This window comes from Biomphalaria glabrata, chromosome 13, assembly GCF_947242115.1.
Source record: "Biomphalaria glabrata chromosome 13, xgBioGlab47.1, whole genome shotgun sequence".
In the NCBI taxonomy this organism is placed as follows: domain Eukaryota; kingdom Metazoa; phylum Mollusca; class Gastropoda; family Planorbidae; genus Biomphalaria; species Biomphalaria glabrata.
The window spans coordinates 2,162,086-2,187,240 of record NC_074723.1 but is presented as its reverse complement, the minus strand read 5'-3'; the positions used below and the strand labels follow the sequence as shown (position 1 = coordinate 2,187,240).

Here is a 25,155-nt window from a genome sequence, read left to right as displayed (position 1 = left end):
TAAGTATGCAGTTTCTTTTTCGGTTAAAAAAAAAACATTAGAAGATTTTTCTTTTAATTTAGATCTATTTGTAGTTCGTAAAGTAAAAGAAAAAAAAAAGGGTTCTATATTTAACTCTTTCTCTCCTGACCTCATTAAAATGAACTAATGTTTAATTTTATAAACTTGACTTTGTGTTTTATAAAAAGAGCATGCATTTCCCTTTAATTCTATACCAAAATACAACATTTTCTGATAACAAACAACAAAGCTATTGAATTTTAATCATAACAGGGTAGTGAGACAGTAATGAGCAAAATGAAGAATTCCTTCGAAACGTGGACAAATAATTACGAGAGAAAGAGTTAATATAAGAGCTAATCACTAAAAATACATGAAGTTTCAACACATGCTCTATTTTACCAATACAAGTCAAACATTGTATCGGCCACTAATTCACGTACACGTCACGAAACGAAAGTACTTACCATCAACGGTAATCCATTCAAAGCAGACGACACAAGGGTCAAGGCTATCACCAGACGACAGAGATCTGTGGAAACGTTCAGCTCGTTATACTTGGCATGCGCAGAACGGTCGGAACCGGATGTCGAGTTGGGCAGGCGGAACCGACCTGCGTTGTATCTGGCTAGGATGATAGATCTGATCTGCCGGAACAGCTGCATAGAGTCAATGGAACTGATCAGACCCATGATAAACGACAGCAGTGGCAGGATGGTGAAGACCAGTGCGAAACCAAAGCTGATATTGGCGGGAAGGAACTTGCAGACGCCGTCCTCGTAGTACTGAAACATGACGACGCCCCCTGTGGCAGGGATGATCCCAAGAAGAACGGAAGCCAGCCAGCAGATGCAGACGCAAAACTTTGCAGATTTGGAGGAGGTGAAGAGCTGACCTTTCAAGGTCACTCTCAGCGAAGCCATCCAATAGACGTTGATCATCAGAATAACCAGAAGGGTCAAGGCCCTCAGGGTGACGAACAGCCACACGTAGAAAGTACACAGCTCCTGGCTCCAGAGAAACTCCCCCAGCTCCACTACCGCCTGGACAGGGAACAGGAACACGGCGTCGGTGGCCATGGCAACGAGGAGGGACACCAACGCGACGTCGCAGCTGTGAAACAGAGGCCGGTAGTGCAGGACAAAGATGATGGCGAGGATGTTGCTGAGGAAAGCCACGGGAGACAAAACGATCCAGGACAGAGCCACAGCATAAGTAGGCATGACTGTGTTACTTGGCACGGCATCCAGTTGAAAGAATGACCAGGTCATGAGTTTTCATGACAACTTTGGCCATTCCGAACACAGTATCGCAAGAATCAATCACTCATAATAGCTATTACTTACTTTAATTTAAACATGAAATCAATTATTTTCCTGCTGTCTTCAATAAATATATTTAAAACTTTAGAGCCCTTTGAATGCTGATATATTATTGTCTGATATTGATCAGAAATCAATTCGTATTTTCACCCCCACTGTGCAACAAGACTTGGTAATTGAAAAGCATGTTGGGCCATTGGCATGTACTTCATAAAGCTCAATCAATGAAGTTCTTTGACTGGACTTGTCCAATTCTGCATTCACTCCATGTCCCATTAGTTGAGGTGCTTAAAATGTTGAAACTCAAATCAAGTGATCTTTAACATTCTTAAAGCTCCATCAATTTGCTAATACTGTTCTTTGATTCTTTCCTTTTGAATGTTTTCACGTGAATTTCTTGTTTATTCATGGCGTTATAGCGCTAAAAAAAATAGAGAAAAAAAAGTTTAAATTATTAAACAATTCATTTAAGAACAGGTCCAGGTATTTTTATAATCATTTATATCGCCGATAGCTAGAGAGAGAGGGACCGAATCATAATATGTCAACTGACTACAGACTACGAAAAAAGTGTCTCAATGATAAAGTTTTTTAAATAAAAATTTTTATAGATGTATTTATAAATATCAACAAGTAATTTTCTTCTAAAGCCAGTTTCCCCTTCATAAAGCTTTATGATGTTCTCATAATGATGTTCACAATGATGTTCCATAATGATGTTCCATTATGATGTTCCATAATGATTTTCCATTCATTCTCACTCCATTTATTTCTCATAATGATTCAGTATTGAGTCCAGTACTATAGCACAATCTAGTTACAATCTAGTACATTCAATGATGTATTTTAGTATATTAATGTAGTTCTCCCTTCAGGCCTTTCGATCTATGGGGCAGATGATGTAAAGGTCATCTGTTTCTGTGGCCCACGGTAAACGAGAGTGTCATGTGGCCAGCACAACGAGCAACATTCCGCAACTAATGTCAGGTACCGATTTGAGTTGGGTGGATTCAGAGGCGCCTTAAAGATCCCGAATTTAAATATCCTTGTCTTCAACAGGATTCGAACCCTGACCTTAATTTGACGTTAGCTAAATAGAGTATGTTATTTGTGAAAAAAAAAATTAAAAAAAATACGAAATTTATAAATTAAAAGAATTTATGATCAAACGAAATTTGTGATTAAGACAGTTTACGCTTAAAAGAAATATTTATAGAAATATATGATTAAGAATACGACAAACCTACCTAGGCTTATGTCATGCTGACCTAAAAGGTTGCGTTATATTGTTGGATAGAACCGCGTATTATGAACCTAAGATTGCAAAAAAATTCACACTTCTGACACCAGAGTGCAACACTTTTGACTCACCAGGTGTCAATGAAGCTCATTTCTCTGTAACTAAGTTACCAGTTACCACCTCCTACACTTATACCCATCCACGCACATCCACATAAACACATTTACATACATAAACACATCCACACACATCCCCATACAGATACAACCACACACACACACTGCCAACCACTTAGACTGCACAAGTAACAAGAGTTGTCTCATTGTGACTTTGTTTTCTTCAAGTCCGAGAGATCGATGGGTCGATAGCTTCAATCAGCATTGATTGCTTTGGTGAATGGAAACAAGGCTTTGGGGCTACAAATGCTGACAACCTGAATAATTTGGTCTGACACTTGTTACTGCGCAGAAGACTTGGGGGCAGTATCCAGATTCATTATATGAATGGGGGGTGGGGTAATGGGGTTGACGGAGGGGGGGGGAAGGTCTGAGTTGACCTGGTAACATTTCCCGTCTCCTGGTACCTGGCAGTTTATATATGCACTTATGTAGCCCACCAGGACATTGCGTCATTACAATTGTTATTTTTTAGGTTTTTTAAAAACCGCTTTCTGTGTTTTTCGGTGACGATTTTTAATGCGTTTGTTTCAGGTTCTCAGAAAATAAACTTTTTAATCATCTGAGCTAATTACATCAGCGGGCTTAGGTAAATTGAGGCCATGGCGAAGTGATTTTGGTTGCCCCAAATGAAAAAGAACAAGGTTACAAAGACAGTTTGTGTGGAAACTCAAAATCGGCCCCCGAAGCAGGTTTCAATATTTTAAGAAGAATATCCTCGGTATTAAATTCTATCAGAAATGCTTCACCCAGGCAGGTAAAATGGCATGTATCAAAATTTTCAGAGAGAATATCATAATGAAATTATATCAAAGGCAAATGACAGAGAAGAATGGAGAAATAAGGTTGACAGATCTTGTGTGGTGCTCCAACGGACAGCAGACCAAGAGATAGGTGAAAGTGAATGTGAAGTTAGATGTGAACCTGGCCTAACTAAATGTCTTAAAATGAGTATCTAATTGATCTAATTGTTTTGTAAAGGGTCAGTCTCTTATTCAAAGACTCAAGAAAAAAACATTTCCTTTAAAAAAAAATGTTTTTAGTTTTGTGTTCTGCGTTTACATAAGTGCTCTGCAGTTCACGCGATAATATGAAAAACTACGTATTAATTGTTGTTTTAAATTATGTCCAACCTATTTGCAAATTAAATCGATTTTTTCTCATTTTTTTGTAAATGTATTTTTTAGTATGACAGAACTTACATAACTTAGCAATAAAATTGTAAAAAAAAAAATATTTTTTGACCAAACATCTAAAACATTTCATAAATGTGTTGAAAATAAGTAAATTGTAGGTGCCCTTACTAAAAAGCCTCATGTATTTGTTACTATTAATAGTGATTAGTTGTAAAAATGGAGTAGTATTATGAAAAAAATGCTTGCATAATTGATTTAAAAAATTAGATTTTTCGCTTTCAGAAAAGAAAAAGGTAGCCGTTGCATCAGAACTTTTGATGATCTAAAATATCATGATGTCCGATTTTCATTTTCTCTTCTAGTTTCCGAAATCTAAACGGGACGGACGGACGGACAGACAGGCCACACAACACTAATGGCGTCTTTTCCCCTTTCGGGGGCCGCTAAAAAATCGAAAAAAAATTCAACTACACTAATCGTTTGCGCTCTCATACAACAGCCATAAATTAACCATTTAAATTTTTACCACTTAGCGAGGCTATGACCGAAGTTTGCTGGAATTGTCTCTGAAAGATCGCGTGCACCAGAGATAGCAATACCATGGAAGCAGAAACTAGGACAATACAAACAGGGACGTCCTCGTATAAATTTTCGACGCACCTTCATGGAGGATCTCAGAATAGTGGAGACAGCTTGAGGTCAAATGCCGAACGGAGCGGGAGAATATAAGCTAGAAAGATACAAACATCTACTGATCTCTGCTTAGAAAGATACACACATCTACTGATCTCTGTTTAGAAACATACACACATCTACTGATATCTGGTTAGAAACATACACACATCTACTGATATCTGGTTAGAAAGATACACACATCTACTGATCTCTGGTGAGAAAGATACACACATCTACTGATCTCTGGTGAGAAAGATACACACATCTACTGATCTCTGGTTAGAAACATACACACATCTACTGATCTCTGGTGAGAAAGATACACACATCTACTGATCTGTGGTTAGAAAGATACACACATCTACTGATCTCTGGTTAGAAAGTTACACACATCTACTGATCTCTGGTGAGAAAGATACACACATCTACTGATCTCTGGTGAGAAAGATACACACATCTACTGATCTCTGGTTTGAAAGATACACACATCTACTGATCTCTGGTGAGAAAGATACACATCTACTGATCTTTGGATAGAAAGATACACACATCTACTGATCTCTGGTGAGAAAGATACACACATCTACTGATCTCTGGTTTGAAAGATACACACATCTACTGATCTCTGGTGAGAAAGATACACACATCTACTGATCTCTGGGGAGAAAGATACACACATCTACTGATCTCTGGTGAGAAAGATACACACATCTACTGATCTCTGGTGAGAAAGATACACACATCTACTGATCTCTGGTGAGAAAGATACACACATCTACTGATCTCTGGTTAGAAACATACACACATCTACTGATCTCTGGTGAGAAAGATACACACATCTACTGATCTGTGGTTAGAAAGATACACACATCTACTGATCTCTGGTTAGAAAGTTACACACATCTACTGATCTCTGGTGAGAAAGATACACACATCTACTGATCTCTGGTTAGAAAGATACACACATCTACTGATCTCTGGTTTGAAAGATACACACATCTACTGATCTCCTGTGAGAAAGATACACATCTACTGATCTTTGGATAGAAAGATACACACATCTACTGATCTCTGGTGAGAAAGATACACACATCTATTGATCTCTGGTTTGAAAGATACACACATCTACTGATCTCTGGTGAGAAAGATACACACATCTACTGATCTCTGCTTAGAAAGATACACACATCTACTGATATCTGGTTAGAAACATACACACATCTACTGATCTCTGGTGAGAAAGATGCACACATCTACTGATCTCTGGTGAGAAAGATACACACATCTACTGATCTTTGGTTAGAAAGATACACACATCTACTGATCTCTGATTAGAAAGATACACACATCTACTGATCTCTGGTGAGAAAGATACACACATCTACTGATCTCTGGTTAGAAAGATACACACATCTACTGATCTCTGTTTAGAAAGATACACACATCTACTGATCTCTGGTTAGAAAGATACACACATCTACTGATCTCTGGTTAGAAAGATACACACATCTACTGATCTCTGGTTAGAAAGATACACACATCTACTGATCTCTGGTGAGAAAGATACACACATCTACTGATCTCTGGTGAGAAAGATACACATCTACTGATCTATATACATACACTTTCACAAACACACATCTACTGATCTCTGGTGAGAAAGATACACATCTACTGATCTATATACATACACTTTCACAAACACACATCTACTGATCTCTGGTGAGAAAGATACACATCTACTGATCTATATACATACACTTTCACAAACACACATCTACTGATCTCTGGTTAGAAAGATACACATCTACTGATCTCTGGTGAGAAAGATACACACATCTACTGATCTCTGGTTAGAAAGATAACACATCTACTGATCTCTGGTTTGAAAGATATACACATCTACTGATCTATATACATACACTTTCACAAACACACATATACTTCTGTAAACAGAAGTATTTCACATACACATCTACACAAATACACACACACACACTAACACACACACAAGCCTTACACAACGGCTCGTGCGGCGGATTGCCGTTCGATTGTCTCGATGATCCAGGGTCCTGCGAGAGGTTTGGACTAGAATGCAGCCCTCAACTCTGAAGGAACATCCGAAACACGTAAGATATTTTGGCCATTTTAGAAACATCTCAGAGTACCATTGGTCGTTTGGTTAAACAAGCGACATACAACACAAACAGGCAATACATACACACGCAACACACAAACACACATTGACACGTACCATTGTGTTGTCGACGGTCGTTGACTTGTAGCATCAAACTACTGGTAGACAACTAAAACGCTGTAGGCGTAATGCCTTTTAGCAACTAAAATAACTTGAATAACTTTCGTCGCAAAAAATATTAAATATAACTTTGTACTATAATATAGACAAAATCACGTTGGCATGAAATAAATGTGCTAGAATTTAGTAATAACAATTTTTAAACAAAATCTAACTCACTACAATAACACAACCTTTTAAATCTCACGTTCTGGAGTAGTCTGTCCTAACTAAAACCCGCTGACGACAATGCCACCAATATTGCGTCATTCAGAACCAATAGCTAACCTCTTCCCACCATCACCATAGAAAAACACACACTCCATAACATACAGGCGCACGATTTTGTGTGGTTTACAGGAACTTAAATAGTTTATGTATGACCTTTTGACCTATGTAGCTCTATACAAACACTCAGTTATTTTTAAAATTGTGTATCTATAGCAGCGGTTCTCAACCTTTTAAGTTCGGCGACCCCTTTTTACAATCCCCCACTCTGCCGCGACCCCCCCCCACACACACACAGTAATAGTAGAGTAGACAATACCAATCCCTATTTTCGATGGTCTTAGGCGACACCTGGCAAATGGTCAATCGACCCCCAAGGGGGTCGCGATCCACAGGTTGAGAACCCCTGATCTATAGCATTTTTTTTAAAGACAAGTGGAGACTATCACCGTATGAACAAGTCTTCACCGCAAAATGTTTCCTGTCAGAAAATAAAAAAAATTCGAAGCTATGCATTAAAGGAAACAAACTTCGGATACAAGACTCCGTCAAGACGCTGACTCATCAACATTTACAACACACAGTGTTAGTCGATTATGCAAATGACTTAAGCAAACATTTGCATAAGACTTAAATTGTTAATGAGATCGCAATAATGGAAGACGTGATTGGTTGATTGTTGAGCGTGTGTATAATAAATAGTACAAATTTTAGTGTTAACTAGTTTAAGTTAGAGGCGCGGTGGCCTAGTGGTAAAGCGTTTATCTTATGAACCGGAGAGTCCCGGGTTCGAATCCTAGTGAAGACTGGGATTTTTAATTTTGGGATCTTTCGATTCCCTCAGAGTCCACTCTACTTTAATGGGTACCTGACATTGGGGGAAAGTAAAGGCGGTTGGTCGTTGTGCTGGCGACATGACACCCTGGTTAACCGTGGGCCACAGAAACGGATGACCTTTATATCATCTGCCCTGTAGTCCGCATGGAAAGTTGCTACATCACAGGCCTGTACCTTTAAAAAAAAAACTCATTAAAACGTCTAAGAAACAACGGATATATATCAAAAGAAAATATCACAAGTGTATAGAGGACAGGTAAGCACGGTATGGGAGGGGTGGGGGGAGGACCTTGTTAAACGAAGTTCTCATTCCCATCAACCTCAGTCACGCCCAAACTACGGCACGCGGGCAATATCCGGCACTTGACTTGTAGCTATTCGGCACCTGACTCGGAGCTATTCGGCATCTGATTCGTGGTTGCCCGGCATCTGACTCGTGGCATCTCGAAATATCTGCCTACCGTATCTTGAGTCCACGGAGATCAGTTCCATTAGAGCGTAGCTTTCGACAGGGATCTTGACGGTCACGACTCGACAGTTGAGTAACGCGGCCCGTGACTAGTGAATTTATATGGCCGAGGGCCAAAAAAGGGTTGGGCACCACTGAGCTACGCCACTGTCCATGTCAAGAGGGCCACTACCTACAGCTCTAATATTATCTTTCTATCAGTACAAATTCTTCATACTTTGCTCGTTGGCTCAACCCCCCCCCCACCCTCTCTCTTGTATAGAACAATCCACCCACACAAATGCAATGCTCACACCAACCCTTTCCCTGTGCGTTGACGCTCTGTTATTGACTGAATGTTAAATGTTTGCCCTAGCAACGGGGCATCACTCTTCCCTCCAAAAGATAACGTTGCTAGAGTGGTAATGATTGCCTCCCCCTGTCGCCAGGCGAGTGAGGGCGGGGCAGTGTCAACTCCTTATTTAGATCATCTGTGCTGTTTGTTATGTCAGTGTCTTGAAGGAAAATAAAACATTCAATCAATAAGTAAAGATGCAAGCTAATGCGTTCTTTTAGCATACAGAAAAAAACAGAATCTCAACACAAAAAATTAAGACAAAGATGTCATTTTGTTAATTTGTTTAGATTTCAACCTTTTTAAGGGGAAAGTTTTAAAATGAAATCACTACATGAATAAAAATATAATCTTTTAAATATAAATCCTTTTCTTTATAGGCAGAAATTATATACCTTCATCGTGTGTACTCAGAAATTATCAAGCCTGTTATAAAGAATACGTTTTATGTTATAAAACAGGTGCCATATATTTGCCATAAAGTGAAGTAAACAAGTCACATAACATTTAGAAGTGCCATCTATACATACAAGTAATATATTATATGTAGTAGCCTATATTAATGTTTGTGTAAGTGTGTGTATTTGTGAGTATAGGCGTGTGTGTAGTTATGAAATGTGTGTATTTGTCAGCGTGCATTTGTCTTAACTTATAAATTATAGACGTTGCTTCAAGAAAGGTGTTATAGAGTGTGTCTGTGTTTGTGTGTTTCTATGGTGACGGTGGAAGCTAGCGATTGGTTGTGAATGATGCAAGATAGGTGTCAAAGTCGTCAGCGGTCTTAGTGAGGGCAGACAACTCCAGAACGTGAGACTGAAAAGAAGTGTTATTATAGTGAGTTAGATTTTGTTCAAAATACTGTTTATATAATGACTAAAATGTACTAAAGTGTAGACTGGAGACAAGAAATCGGTTATGTCTGCGCTAGATGTGGCAAAATGTGTAGGTCGAAGCTGCATAGCCACAGACATACTGCATTCCTCATTAATCTTCGGACTCGAAGACAAGACTTCGTATTAAAGTGTACTACATTAAATTTCTTTTCGTTTCAATTCGATATTGTCGATATGATAATGAAGTTGTATTTAGTTTTGTTCACAAAAAAAAAGTTATTTCTAGTTTTACAAGTTAAGATAAAATATGTCTACAGCGCTTTAGTTGTCTACCATCAAGTGGGTGCTACAAGTCAAAGACCGTCAAAAAAAATTATTGCAAAGAGAAAAAAATTACATCAACAAGGTCCTCTGGGCTCATAAAGACCTTCCTTCGGGGAACAGTACCAGGAAAAATTAGGAGAGGCAGACAAAGAAAGAGATGGGAAGACAGCGTTAAAAAAAATGGACGGACCTGTTATTGAAAGAAGCTCTATCCAAGGCAAAGACAGAGAGGAATGGAGAAAGACGATCAACAGATCTTGTGTGGTGCCCCAACGGTCCAAGGTGAAGTTGAAGGTGAATTTAGTCCTACATATTAATTAGAGACTTAAAGTCTGCTTCGTCATTGGTTTTCCTGGCTGATTCAGGCAATCCGTTCCATGCTCTAATAGCACTTTGGAAGAAGGAACACATTTACAAATCTGTCCTAACATATGGAATAAGAAATATTTATGTACATATTATTTCCTTTGATTTATGCATAATTGCTACATTACTTTTCAGTCTTCTGTCTTGAAATGTCTTTAAATAATTTAGTGATTTTATTAAAGGTGTTGGGGGCGCGATGGCTGAGTGGTTAAGCGCTCGGCTTCCGAACCTGAGGTCCTAGGTTTGAATCTCGGTGAAGACTGGGATTTTGAATTTCGGGATTTTTAGGGCGTCTCTGAGTCCATCCAACTCTAATGGGTACCTGACTTTAGTTGGAGAAAATAAAGGCGGTTGGTCGTTGTGCTGGCCACATGACACCCTGCTCGTTAACCGTTGGCCAGAGAAACAGATGACCTTAACATCATCTGCCCCATAGATCGCAAGGTCTGAAAGGGAAACTTTACTTTTTTTTTACTTTTACTAAAAGTGTTACTGTCATCAAATGTGAACCTGTAGCTAACAATGACCTGGTGGTGCGGTCCGCACGGGGCATCAAGTGCCTTTATTGCACTTTTTATTTCGGAGTATTCAATTAGTATTATCAAATTGTATTACTAACTTTTCAAATGTATTACTATAAGCAGAATCCTAATATTAAAATGGATCTCAATACTGCTCCCTAGCGACATTGACAAAAAATGAATTTCGTCTGGATTGAAAGAAGCTTCATCGGTCTCTCGCAGGTGTCTTCAGAAGCCTCCAAACTTCGAAAAAGGACAACTTAAGCTCTTGAGAGTTAAATAAAACAAAGAAAAAACAAAGAAAAACCAAAGAACAAACATAGGAAAAAACAAAGAAAAAACAAAGAAAAACCATAGAAAAACCATAGAAAAAACCAAAGCAAAAACATAGAAAAAAACAAAGAAAAACATAGAAAAAAACAAAGAAAAACATAGAAAAAAACAAAGAAAAAACATAGAAAAAACAAAGAAAAAACATAGAAAAAACAAAGAAAAAACACAATACATATTATTTTGAAGTCCCTTCTCCCCCACCAAAAACAACAAAAAAAAAAAAAGAATAAAAATATCAAAAAGATCTTTTGTTGTATTTGTTGTTGTTGTTTGTTTGTTTGTTTGTTTATGTTGCTGGTTTAACATGAATGTTCTAAAGTTCCGTGTTTTAGTTTTAGTTTGTATTTTAATTTTACTAATTGGCATTTTTCTCGGTGGGAACACATCGATTGAACTAATTAATAATTGATTTCCATGTATGTAATTTATCTAATTCTCTTTGTAAAATGGTAGTAATGTTATTATTGTTCTATACAGTATGTTATCATCTTCAAATAATCTAACGTCTGTTCCCGAGTTAACGCAATTAGGTAAATCATTGAAATATAAAACAGTAGTGGATAGAACACTGTTCCTTAAGAAACCAAAACACGGTATATTTCATAAAATAAGATAAGATAAGATAATTTTATTGATCCTATCAAGTGGAAATTCAGTTTGACTACATTTGACAATATCAGCGTAACTACTGTAACAATAACAGTATAGATGGAAAATTCGAACAACATTCACACACAAACACATACACATTCACAACCGGCGCTTTACGAATTTGACTTCTATGAACTTCTCGATGACGACAGCTGATCTTGTAACACTCTGACCGAAAGTGGGATAAAGGAGTTTTTAAATCTTTCTGTTTTAGTTCTAATGGAAAGGAGACGACCACTTCGTTCAGATCTGATGTAACAGTGGTTTAATGGGTGCAGGGTGTCTTTAAGACAAAATAAACAATCTGTGAACTTCCGCCACCCACCCACTCTCCGTTTCCTGTTGGTGAACATAAGGACTATTAAAAATCCCACTTCCACTATTTACACACTTTACGAACTACTGTTAAGACATTAAAGTCAGGAAAACCAATGACTATGTAGCGTCAAAGTCTCTAATTAACATGCATGACTAGATTAACACGAAGATACGTAATTATATTCTATAAATGGAACGTCTGCAAATTATAAGATAAGAGATAAGATACGATCTCTACAGTCTACAAGTCTAAACTCTACAAGTCTACACTCTGCAGTATACAAGTCTACACTCTACAGTCTACAAGTCTACACTCTACAGTCTACAAGTCTAAACTCTACAGTCTACAAGTCTACACTCTACAGTCTACAAGTCTATAGTCTACAAGTCTACACTCTACAGTCTACAAGTCTACACTCTACAGTCTACAAGTCTACACTCTACAGTCTACAAGTCTACACTCTACTGTAGAACAAGTCTACACTCTACAGTCTACAAGTCTACACTCTACAAGGCTACACTCTACAGTCTACAAGGCTACACTCTACAGTCTACACTATAGACATAGGTCTATATATACTCCCAGCTGTACACGCCCCCAGCGGTATTTACTTAGAAGCTTCGAACAATACATACTTGACGCCAGTGGCGTAGCAAGGTCCTCATGGGCCCGGGTTCAAGAATGTGATGGTGGGCCCCCTCCACTAGATGGGTATATGAAAAAACAAATCCAGTCATCAGTAGATTTTTTAAAAGGTCATTCCTTTGCTGGTACTGACTTTTCTTATCTTCTTATCTTATATAATACAGACGTTACTTCAAAAAAGAAGATGATTACGTCCTACGCGTCATGCATTTAGTCATGCATATTAACCAATGACTTAAATTCTGCCAAGTCACTGGTTTTCCTGGCTAGCTCAGGCAACCCATTCCATGCTCTAATAGCACTAGGGAAGAAGGAGTATTTGTACAAATTTGTCCTAGCATATGGGACGAGGAATGTGCCTTTATCTTTGTGTCTTTCAGAGTATTTTATTAAATTTTGTTTTTGTATTTGAAGATTATGGTTCAGTGTTTTATGTATTATTGCTACTTTACTTTTGAGCCTTCTGTCCTGAAGGCTTTCTAAATTTAGTGATTTTACTAAAGGTGTTACTCTAGTCAAATTTGAATATTCGTTTGTTATGAATCGCACTGCTCTATTTTGTGTCTGTTCTAGTTTCTTAATGTTTTCTTGAGTTGAGGGGTCCCAAACAGAGGATGCATATTCTATTATTGGCCTAACCAAGGTTAAATAACATTTTAGTTTTATGTTCTTATTTGATTTATAGAAATTTCTTTTAATAAATCCTAATGCTTTGTTTGATTTTTTTGTAGTTTCATCTATATGTGGATTCCATGACAGTTTTTCATTTATTATAACACCTAGGTATTTTGCGTTTTTAGTCTGTGTTACTGGTTTGCCATGAATAAGATAAGTGGAATTAATTTGTTTTAGTTTTTTTGTTACTCTTAACAACTGACATTTTTCTGGGTGGAAAGACATGCTCCAATTTGATTCCCATTTCTGTAATTCATCTAATTCTCTTTGTAAAATATCTGTGTCTTGTGTTGTTTTTATTGTTCTATATATTATGCAATCGTCTGCAAATAATCTGACTTTTGTTCCTGAACTAATGCAATTTGGTAAATCATTTATGTAAATTAAAAATAGTAGTGGACCCAAGACTGTTCCTTGAGGTACACCTGAGTTTACTGTTATCGGTGTTGATTTAGAGCCATTTATTATTACAGTTTGTTCTCTCCCTATCAGAAAGTCTTTAATCCACTGATGCAGTGGACCATTAATGCCGAAATATTTTAATTTTTTAAGCAAACTATGGTGGTGAACTTTGTCAAAAGCCTTAGAAAAATCTAGTAAGATAGCATCTATTTGTTCACTATTATCTAAACCTTTTGAAAAATCATCAATTAGTCCTATTAGTTGTGTTTCACATGATCTATATTTCCTAAAGCCATGTTGGTATGGTGTGAGGACATTATGTTTGTCTAAGTGGTTTATGATGTTGCTACATATTATGTGTTCTAGGATTTTACATGTGATGCTGGTAAGTGATACTGGTCTGTAGTTTCCTGGGTCAGATTTTTCTCCTTTTTTAAATAGGGGGGTGACATTAGCTTCTTTCCAGTCCTTTGGTACTCTGCCCTGGTTACGTGAAGCCTGAAAGAGTATTTTGAACACTGGGGCTAGCTCATTACTTAGTTCTTTGAGTAATCTAGCTGGAATACCATCAGGTCCAGAAGCTTTATTTGGTTTGGTGTTGGCTAATAGTTTTTGAATTCCATTTTCTTGTACTACTATATCTTCTATGTTGTCTACTTGGTTCAAATTCAGTAATATGTCTTTGTCTCCTGGGGCTGAGAATGCTGATGCAAAGTATTTGTTTAGAATGTTTGCTTTAGTTTCATTATCATTATGTATTATGTTATGTTCATCTTTTAATGGCGCTACGCCTGTTGTTTCCATTTTCTTAGACTTAATGTATGACCACAGGTTTTTGTTGTTGTCTTTAGATATTACATTGTTTATGTATTCACTCTGCAGCTGTCTGCTTACTTTTTGGGTTAAGTGTTTAATTTTTATATACTTTTTGTAAACTCTTTCTGCATTAGTTTCTTTAAATTTTCTATATAGGTTTTCCTTCTGTTTACAAAGCTTCTTTAGTCTATTATTAAACCAGCATTTATTTATTTTGTTTGATGTGTATTTAGTTGGTATTTGATTTTCTATAATGCTTTTAAGATGGTTTTTAATGAAATTCCAGAGGTCATCGACTGGTTGGTTAATGTCTTTTTCTAATAAGAATGTTTGTTGAAAGTTTAATGCAGCTTGGTGTAGTTGTGTTAGGTTACATTTATTCTAGAGTAAGATTTTTCTTTTGGGTTTTATATTGGCTACTGCTTTTATCTGACTGTGTATTTTTATGATCTCATGGTCTGATAGACCAGGGATAATATCATAATCAACTACTAATCCAGGTCTGTTGGTTATAACACAACGAATGCCGATTAAAAGTATATAATAATTTGATACCTTTTGTTCAGATTTTTTAAGTGCCTTTTGGGCCCCTATTGGTCATGGGCCCGGGTTCACTGATCCCTTTCGCGTCATGGATGCCACGCCACTGCCTTTTAGCGCAGTTAAAATATAAATCTTCCTCCACAGAGCCATCTTTTATTTTTTTATTTTTCACAAAAGAACGAGTAATCTCCCCTTTACAATCTGATTTCAATTTTATTTCTTGATGCGTTGAAGCGAAATGTATTGAGCGAAATGCTGAACTGAAGTCGATAGAGCTCACTCTAGATCGAGGTTGTAGAGCAGGGGTTCTCAACCTGTGGGTTACGACCCACTTGGGGGTCGATTGACCATTTGCCAGGGGTCGCCTAAGATCATTGTAAATATGGATTGGTATCGTCTATTCTTCTATTGGTGTATGTGTGTGTGTGTAGGGGGGGGGGGTAGCGGCAGAGTGGGGGATTGTATAAAGGGGTCGCCGAGCTTAAAAGGTTGAGAACCGCTGTTGTAGAGAGTTGTACTCACAACTAAAGACTCAATCTTAATCTCGAGTTTATTTATAGACGTAGAGGAGTTAAAAATAAACAAGGCATAAAGGTTTAAAAGAGAACCATACTTTACAAATAACAAACAAACAAATAAAATACTCAGAGGAAACATGGAATGTTAGGGCAACAAAACAAATGAAAACAACAAAACAAGCTAGGGCAACAAAACAAGTTAGGGCAACAAAACAAGCTAGGGCAACAAAACAAGCTAGGGCAACAAAACAAGTTAGAGCAACAAAACAAGTTAGGGCAACAAAACAAGCTAGGGCAACAAAACAAGTTAGGGCAACAAAACAAGCTAGGGCAAGAAAATAAGTTAGAGCAACAAAACTAGTTAGGGCAACAAAACAAGCTAGGGCAACAAAACAAGTTAGAGCAACAAAACAAGTTAGGGCAACAAAACAAGTTAGGGCAACAAAACAAGCTAGGGCAAGAAAATAAGTTAGGGCAACAAAACAAGTTAGGGCAACAAAACAAGTTAGGGCAACAAAACAAGTTAGGGCAACAAAACAAGCTAGGGCAACAAAAAAAGTTAGAGCAACAAAACAAGTTAGGGCAACAAAACAAGCTAGGGCAAGAAAATAAGTTAGAGCAACAAAACAAGTTAGAGCAACAAAACTAGTTAGGGCAACAAAACAAGTTAGAGCAACAAAACAAGTTAGGGCAACAAAACAAGCTAGGGCAACAAAACAAGTTAGAGCAACAAAACAAGTTAGAGCAACAAAACAAGTTAGAGCAACAAAACTAGTTAGGGCAACAAAACAAGTTAGGACAACAAAACAAGTTAGAGCAACAAAACAAATGAAAACAACAAAACTAGTTATGGCAACAATACAAATAAAAACAACAAAACAAGTTAGGGCAACAAAAAAAGTTAGGGCAACAAAACAAATGAAAACAACAAAACAAGCTAGGGCAACAAAACAAGTTAGGGCAAAAAAATAAATGAAAACAACAAAACAAGTTAGGGCAACAAAACAAGTTAGGGCAACAAAACAAGTTAGGGCAACAAAACAAGTTAGGGCAACAAAACAAATGAAAACAACAAAACTAGTTAGGGCAACAAAACTAGTTAGGGCAACAAAACAAGTTAGGGCAACAAAACTAGTTATGGCAACAAAACAAGTTAGGTCAACAAAACAAATGAAAACAACAAAACTAGTTATGGCAACAAAACAAATGAAAACAACAAAACAAGTTAGGGCAACAAAACAAGTTAGGGCAACAAAACAAGTTAGGGCAACAAAACAAGTTAGGGCAACAAAACTAGTTAGGGCAACAAAACTAGTTATGGCAACAAAACAAATGAAAACAACAAAACAAGTTAGGGCAACAAAACAAGGTAGGGCAACAAAACAAGTTAGGGCAACAAAACAAATGAAAACAACAAAACAAGTTAGGGCAACAAAGCTAGTTATGGCAACGAAACAAATGAAAACAACAAAACAAGTTAGGGCAACAAAACTAGTTATGGCAACAAAACAAATGAAAACAACAAAACAAGTTAGGGCAACAAAACAAGTTACAGCAACAAAACAAGTTAGGGCAACAAAACAAGTTAGAGCAACAAAACAAGTTAGGGCAACAAAACAAGTTATGGCAACAAAACAAATGAAAACAACAAAACAAGTTAGGGCAACAAAACTAGTTATGGTAACAAAACAAATGAAAACAACAAAACTAGTTATGGCAACAAAACAAGTTAGGGCAACAAAACAAATGAAAACAACAAAACTAGTTATGGCAACAAAACAAGTTAGGGCAACAAAACAAATGAAAACAACAAAACAAGGTAGGGCAACAAAACTAGTTATGGCAACAAAACAAATGAAAACAACAAAACTAGTTATGGCAACAAAACAAGTTAGGGCAACAAAACAAGTTATGGCAACAAAACAAGTTATGGCAACAAAACAAATGAAAACAACAAAACAAGGTAGGGCAACAAAACTAGTTATGGCAACAAAACAAATGAAAACAACAAAACTAGTTATGGCAACAAAACAAGTTAGGGCAACAAAACAAGTTATAGCTATGAAGTTAAAGTAACAATAAATGCGTCAAGTTTGGGTCCAATGAAAACCTACAGGCAGAGTCAAAATAAAACATGACATTTGTGTAAGAGAATGATTGACATATTATCTTTGTTAAGACAGAGCTGATTGTCAAAGTGACATCTGTAACATGACTGTCACTGGACATGACACTTTTAATGTTTAAAGACCTGGGGCAGGGGAGGACAACCTTGTTGTCTGTAGAGTGTAGACTTGTAGAGTGTAGACTGTAGAGTGTAGACTTGTAGATTGGAGAGAGAGAGAGAGAGAGACAGACAGACAGACAGAGAGAGACAGAGAGCGACAGAGAGAGAAATACTCTAGCTAACTGTCTATAATGTCTTATAATTCACATTTATAATACATTTACACTTCATTTTTTTTAACTCCCAATTTAGACATTACAAAAAGAGTTGGCAATATCTGAAGCCAATTGTAATAGTTTTGTCTTGTTTTTTATTGTTCTTTTGCTTCACATTTCACAGCAAATGTGCAGTTGTAGTAAATGTGAAGCATTAAACTGTTTACACTCTTGCATGTCAAATAACAGTCAGTCAGCATCGACCTGTGCTTACGCTTATTTATTTAAAAAAAAAACTCCTACATGTTCCCTGATGTATTTGGGCCCAAATAATGTAAAAGTTTAGCAGCTAATTTTTTTTTTAAAGTGTTGAAACACATCGGATACTACTGTTATACCGAATATCGGAATGTTTTGTTTACAAATCTTCAAGTACTTTTCGGTACTGCCTTAGGTTAAGATCCCTAGCTCTGATACGTTTGATCTCTAAGATATGTAACTTAATAATGTGTTTCACATTCAATTCAGCTTTGCTCTAACTTTCTCGTTTAGAGTTTACTAGTCGACCGGCGGCGTAGCATACGCCGCTATTTTGAAGGGCCGGCCTTACGCCCCTGCAACCTATGCGACCGCATTGGCCCCGCACTTTCATAGGACCCGCGCTAATTCTAGGTGTATACATTATTAAATTAAACCATATTATAACTTAAAACAGATTTCCCGCGCCCTCCTGTCGATTTACCAGGAGCTCCTGGAAATCTCCCGAAATAGCAAAATATACGAAAAAGTCCTTAAAATATAAGGAAATATAGAAACAAAGATTGTAATCTTGGGATGTCATTCAATATGGAAAACGCCAATCCTACGCACGATAAATAAAAATAATTCTCAAAGATAGATTGAAACATTTGGTAATTCCTGTTATTGAGCGTGATCTATGTAGGAAACATAACTATCATGATATACAGTATGACTTTGCAACACGCAAGGCTCGTAAAGTAATTCTCTACGTAGTAAAGAATGAATAAAATGCATAGACGAATTTATTTTCTAACACAAACTCTTAAATTTCACTTATTATCCGCTTTCCTACCCAAACATGGCCCCGCGAAATCCGTTTCGCATAGGGCCCCACAATGGTTAAGTCCGGCCCTGCTTAGGACATTAATCTTTAATTTATTTTTTTTCAGTCAAGTTGCTACACTTATTATCTTGTTCCTAGCCAAACTAACACTTTCAACACAGTTCTTCATAGCATTGAATAAATACGTTAATCAATGACTTAATCTCGTCTAAGTCGTTGAGTTTCCTGGCTGATTCAGGCAACCCGTTCCATTCTCTTATGTCACTAGGGAAGAAGGAGCACTTGCACGAATTCGTTCTAGCGTATGGGATAAGAATTTCATATAAATAGACAAAAATAAACAAGGTCTAGGGCACTATATTAAAACATAAACTCTTGCCTACTAAATAACAGAAATAACTTTATGATAGGCTGCAACTGCAAGCAGAAAAGGGCTTAGAAATATGATTCTAAAGAGATGACTATTGCGCAGATATTCTCAACGCCGGAAACACCAAAAAGATTACTGTTTATGGATTCACCGCCATGTTTGGTAATCTTCAATAGCAGACTTAAAAGTAGGATCATTTACTAAGATATCTTTTAAAATTTCACAATTTTTTAATTTGATTTTTAAAATATTCTCGAATCATAATGATTATCAAGCATTCTATTATAAATAGATCAAAGAATTAAAAAGTAATGAAAGTTAAAATTCTGAAACAATATTTAATTTTTGGGGTAATTAGAATGAAAAAGTTTTGTGGCATTTTACGTCTCGAGAGACGGTCTTTTCCCTTCGCAACTTCTTGTGTGACTAAATGAAAAAGTTGTGATACGACAAAATTATACAAGCGAGTTAGACAATAATCGATTCCGTCTGACTTGACTGTGTGTCACAGTTTATTAGTAAATTAAACTAGTAATGCTAAGTGGTCAGAGGTGTAGCTAAGTGGTCAGAGGTGTAGCTAAGTGGTCAGAGGTGTAGCTAAGTGGTCAGAGGTGTAGCTAAGTGGTCAGAGGTGTAGCTAAGTTTTCAGAGGTGTAGCTAAGTGGTAAGGTGTGTAGCTAAGTGGTCAGAGGTGTAGCTAAGTGGTCAGAGGTGTAGCTAAGTGGTCAGAGGTGTAGCTAAGTGGTCAGAAGTGTAGCTAAGTGGTCAGAGATGTAGCTAAGTGGTCAGAGGTGTAGCTAAGTGGTCAGAGGTGTAGCTAATTGGTCAGAGGTGTAGCTAAGTGGTCAGAAGTGTAGCTAAGTGGTCAGAAGTGTAGCTAAGTGGTCAGAGATGTAGCTAAGTGGTCAGAGGTGTAGCTAAGTGGTCAGAGGTGTAGCTAAGTGGTCAGAGGTGTAGCTAGGGTGGGGGAGGGAGGGTGAGAATTTGAATATCCCCCCGGACCACCAATCTAGGGGGTCCCGAAAATGAGTGGGTTTTTTTTTCATTAAATATTATGCAAAATGCATGGACCACCAAAGAGGTTAAGCCCCTCGGGCCCCCAAATGATGGCAAATTCCTAGCTTAGCCACTGAAAGTGGTAGATCTATATTAATACATAAGTCGTAGGTCTAAAAACTCGCCAATAGGACGTAATTATCTTCTTTTTTTTTTTTGAAGTAACGTCTGCAATAGATAAGATAAGATACGATAAGATAAGCTGTATCAACTCTGCCCTTTCTCTCCAGACGTTCCCATCTTCTCCTCTGATATGTTTTATGTCTCTTAATAGTTGAAGCAGAACACTCTACTGGACAGTCTTCATTACACTGAGCAGAGTTTCAATAACAAAATTCTTATTTTCTCTTTCAGTTACGCAATGCTATTGGCGGGGGTGTCATTTTCTACCTGCAATTAAGATATAAAACTGATTGTACGTAAGTGTGCTGTACTTAACGAGTTCTGAGGGATTCATGGTCATGTAGGCCTCACGCTGGTCCCAATTCGAACCCTGACTATCATCCCCTTGGCGTCCTGCAAAAGGTATGAACTAGGGCGTATTGGCCTTTTTAATACATGGCAGAAAAAACTATAAATAACAAGCATTTGGTGTATTCGATGTATACAGGAAGTGCTGACAATCTTTTAATACATGGCAGAAAAAACTATAAATAACTAGCATTTGGTGTATTCGATGTATACAGGAAGTGCTGACAATCTTTTAATACATGACAGAAAAACTATAAATAACTAGCATTTGGTGTATTCGCTGTATACAGGAAGTGCTGACAATGTTTTAATACATGGCAGAAAAAAACTATAAATAACTAGCATTTGGTGTATTCGATGTATACAGGAAGTGCTGACAATCTTTTAATACATGACAGAAAAACTATAAATAACTAGCATTTGGTGTATTCGCTGTATACAGGAAGTGCTGACAATGTTTTAATACATGGCAGAAAAAAACTATAAATAACTAGCATTTGGTGTATTCGATGTATACAGGAAGTGCTGACAATCTTTTAATACATGACAGAAAAACTATAAATAACTAGCATTTGGTGTATTCGCTGTATACAGGAAGTGCTGACAATGTTTTAATACATGGCAGAAAAAAACTATAAATAACTAGCATTTGGTGTATTCGATGTATACAGGAAGTGCTGACAATCTTTTAATACATGACAGAAAAACTATAAATAACTAGCATTTGGTGTTTCCGGTGCATACAGGAAGTGCTGACAATCTATGATTTTTAAATTATTTTACTTTTCACTCTTCATCACTACAGAATCCAATTTACTAAGCTCTCCTGTTTGACGCATAAAGTAACTTCAATACGCGTAGGATGGAATCATCTTGGTGGGAAGCGTGGTCGCTTGAACTTGGCTTGGCTTGGCTACCTAGAAGGGGGATCGAGGTTCGACAACCGACTCGGGCAGAGTTGTGCTTACTGAGCGCCTAAAGGCAGCACGGAAAACCAACTCCTAGATACCCTCTCCCTCCCCCCCCCCAACTGGTCCACATATGAGATTGGACCAAAGGCGCTCTGAGAATGCTATAAGCATGAAAGTATCTTATATAATACAGACGTTACTTCAAAAAAGAAGATGATTACGTCCTACGCGTCATGCATTTAGTCATGCATATTAACCAATGACTTAAATTCTGCCATTCAAGTAGCGATATATAAATGCTATAAAATGTTTGTAAAATGTTTTACATGTTTCGGATGTTCCTTCAGAGTTGAAGATAGTTTACTTCCTAGTCCAAACCTCCCGCAGGACGACGGGGGATGGGAGCGGGCAGGGTTTGAACCCTCGACCGTCGATAAATCTGAACGACAGTCCAGCGCGCAAACCGCACGACCAGGCAGCCATGCAATAATAATAATAATCTTTTTTTTTTTTTTGAAGTAACGTCTGTATTGCATAAGATAGATAAGAAGCATTAGACTTTTATCATATGACTTGTATAAAAGAATTAAAAATTAAATGGTGGTAATAATGGGAGTTATGATACGAGGATCAACCGCTACTAATTAGGATAGTGTTCAAATTAGGCTCAATTGTATTTTGTTTAGTTGGCAACAGAGAATGCCAATTTAGCGTCCTTGACATTCTTTGGTTTATTGTGAAAATCTCCGAAAATAACCTTCCTTTGTAAAGAAACGTCCCAATCTTATCAAGCAAAACAAACAACGCACAGACTCTGCATGCATTCTGTCGACATGGTTTTCCCATTTGTGAGATTGAGTCATATCAATAATCAAGAGATCCTGTGCTTATCAAGGGTTATCAATCAGTCAACAACTAAGACATCCTTTTATTTAAAATATCAACACAAATCAATGCTAAATTCAAACAAACATCCACCCACATACAAGGCTACTATTGCTCACACCAAAATTACCTAACAGCGTACGCATTATACAAATAAAATGGTTTTAACCTACTTTTTACAACCTTGAAGTAAAATAGGTTTTACCTTAATATCGTCCATATTCACCTAGATTTTTACATACTCACTGAAATTAATTCTAGTTACTTCACTGAGAGGGAAAAAAAAAATCAACCCATTGTTATATCTAATCCATAACAATGACGCGTTCGGATGTAGAGAACACACTATAACGCGCACACAGCACGTAGAATCGCATTTCCTAGTGTCTCCATGTCTTCCCCCACTTTTCTCTACGTTTTCTCGTCGCGTGCTTTATGATTAGCTGATCGATTTTTCTTTTGGTTGACAGTGCGCGCCATAGAACACCTGGCCATGTGTGCGCCAGGCGAGGTTCTTATCGACATGCCGGTTAGGCTTGCTAGGTTTGGATGCAACATGGTGACAATAAATAATCTGGCTGAGAGATTTAACTAGACACTGTCATTTGTTTGTTGTTTTTATCAGGGTAATAGTTTTGCTTTAGTACGCATGAGTAATTGTCTCTAAAAGCGCATGCCAATATGCCTTCGTGAATACATTAACTGCTATGAGTTAAGAAAGTCTAACACAGACTATTATGACAATATTTCTTGTAATTACTAAATAGTTTTAAATTACAAAGCAAGAAAAATTTAAATATTAATAATTTTCAAAAAGCCCATCTCGACATTAACTTCGATATATATCAAAAGTGTAAGATTTATTTCCCTTTTTCGATGTCTAATTAAATAAATCAATTACCACTATATAATTAAATAATTGGTTAATTTTTTTATTGATTCGTGGTTCGTTAGGAACAACGAATAATTGTGCAAAGTTTCAATTTGATCCGATAATGAAAAATTGAAGAAATAACGTGTACAAAGTTTGTACCGGACAGACAAACATACAGACAGAGTGAGTTCATATAAGCTTTTCAAAAAAAAAAATATAGTGGCTCATTTTACTTAGTGACGATACAAAATCTGCTTACAAATGCAAGATCTAGTTGGCAAAGTTACGCGACGTTCAAACTGTTACGCCGCTTGGACAGGCTCATTATAGACATAAGAGCGTTGCAAATCACACGCACAAAACGGCCGAGTCCTGCCACATCTGGTTGAACTTTTTAAATAATCACTCCTCAGTAAAGTTGGAAAAGTTTTAGAAATCAACGCCATATAGTCATTACGTGTAGTCTTACGTTCAGTTAGCTACACTTAGCAACACCTCTGACCACTTAGCTACACCTCTGACCACTTAGCTACACCTCTGACCGCTTAGCTACACCTCTGAACGCTTAGCTACACCTCTGAACGCTTAGCTACACCTCTGAACGCTTAGCTACACCTCTGACCGCTTAGCTACAGCTCTGACCGCTTAGCTACACCTCTGACCACTTAGCTACACCTCTGACCGCTTAGCTACACCTCTGACCGCTTAGCTACACCTCTGACCACTTAGCTACACCTCTGACCGCTTAGCTACACCTCTGAACGCTTAGCTACACCTCTTACCGCTTAGCTACACCTCTGACCGCTTAGCTACACCTCTGACCACTTAGCTACACCTCTGACCGCTTAGCTACACCTCTGACACATCTGGTTGAACTTTTTAAACAATCACTTCTCAGTAAAGTTAGAAACGTTTCAGAAATCAACGTCACATAGTCTCTGATTTGGGGCATTACGTATAGTCTTACATTTAGTTGTTTGTTTCACATATTTCATCGTAGCCTATAGCTACTGCCCTGGGCATGCTACCCTGCCTCATAGTGGCGCCCGGGTGGAAACGATCGCAACCAAAGGGTTGCAAAACAAGACTCCCGTGGGGGTGCCTAAGGGGGTGCGAGAGCATCCTCATTGCACTATGCGGAGTTGTAAAAAAGCTCCCACAACCTTGTCACAATCCAGGCGCTGTTCCTCAATGGGCCGCTACATAAATGGCGTGTCCCGCACAGTTAGCCTGGTATAGAAAAGGAAAATTGCGGGGGTCTTAGTGTACGCGGCCTCATGCCGCGAGTCTGACCCACCCGCCAGGCAGAACAGTGTACACTGTTCTCATTCAGGCCGGTGAGAGGGAGCTCTTGTTCACTTTTGCTGGCCTAGAGTTCCAAGAGCCGAAGGCTCAACTCTGACAGTTTCAAGAAGAAGAGAAGTATCCGCTGCAGGGCTGTGGGAGATGGCGTCGGGCAGAGT

At 37.6% G+C, this 25,155-nt stretch overlaps 1 protein-coding gene across 2 annotated transcripts in view; it reads right to left on the bottom strand.

Moving 5' to 3' along the window:
* The window catches only part of LOC106079323 (uncharacterized), a 42,893-nt gene extending 19,596 nt beyond the window's left edge, over positions 1-23,297 (bottom strand). For both annotated transcript variants that reach the window (XM_056008729.1, XM_056008730.1), the window contains exons 1-2: positions 23,024-23,297; positions 468-1,743 (exon numbers count right to left, since the gene is read on the bottom strand). In XM_056008729.1, the coding sequence (XP_055864704.1) occupies positions 468-1,271 (804 nt within the window). In that variant the 5' untranslated portion in view covers positions 1,272-1,743; positions 23,024-23,297. The remainder of the gene's footprint in view (positions 1-467; positions 1,744-23,023) is intronic.
* Between the last annotated feature and the right edge of the window lie 1,858 nt (positions 23,298-25,155).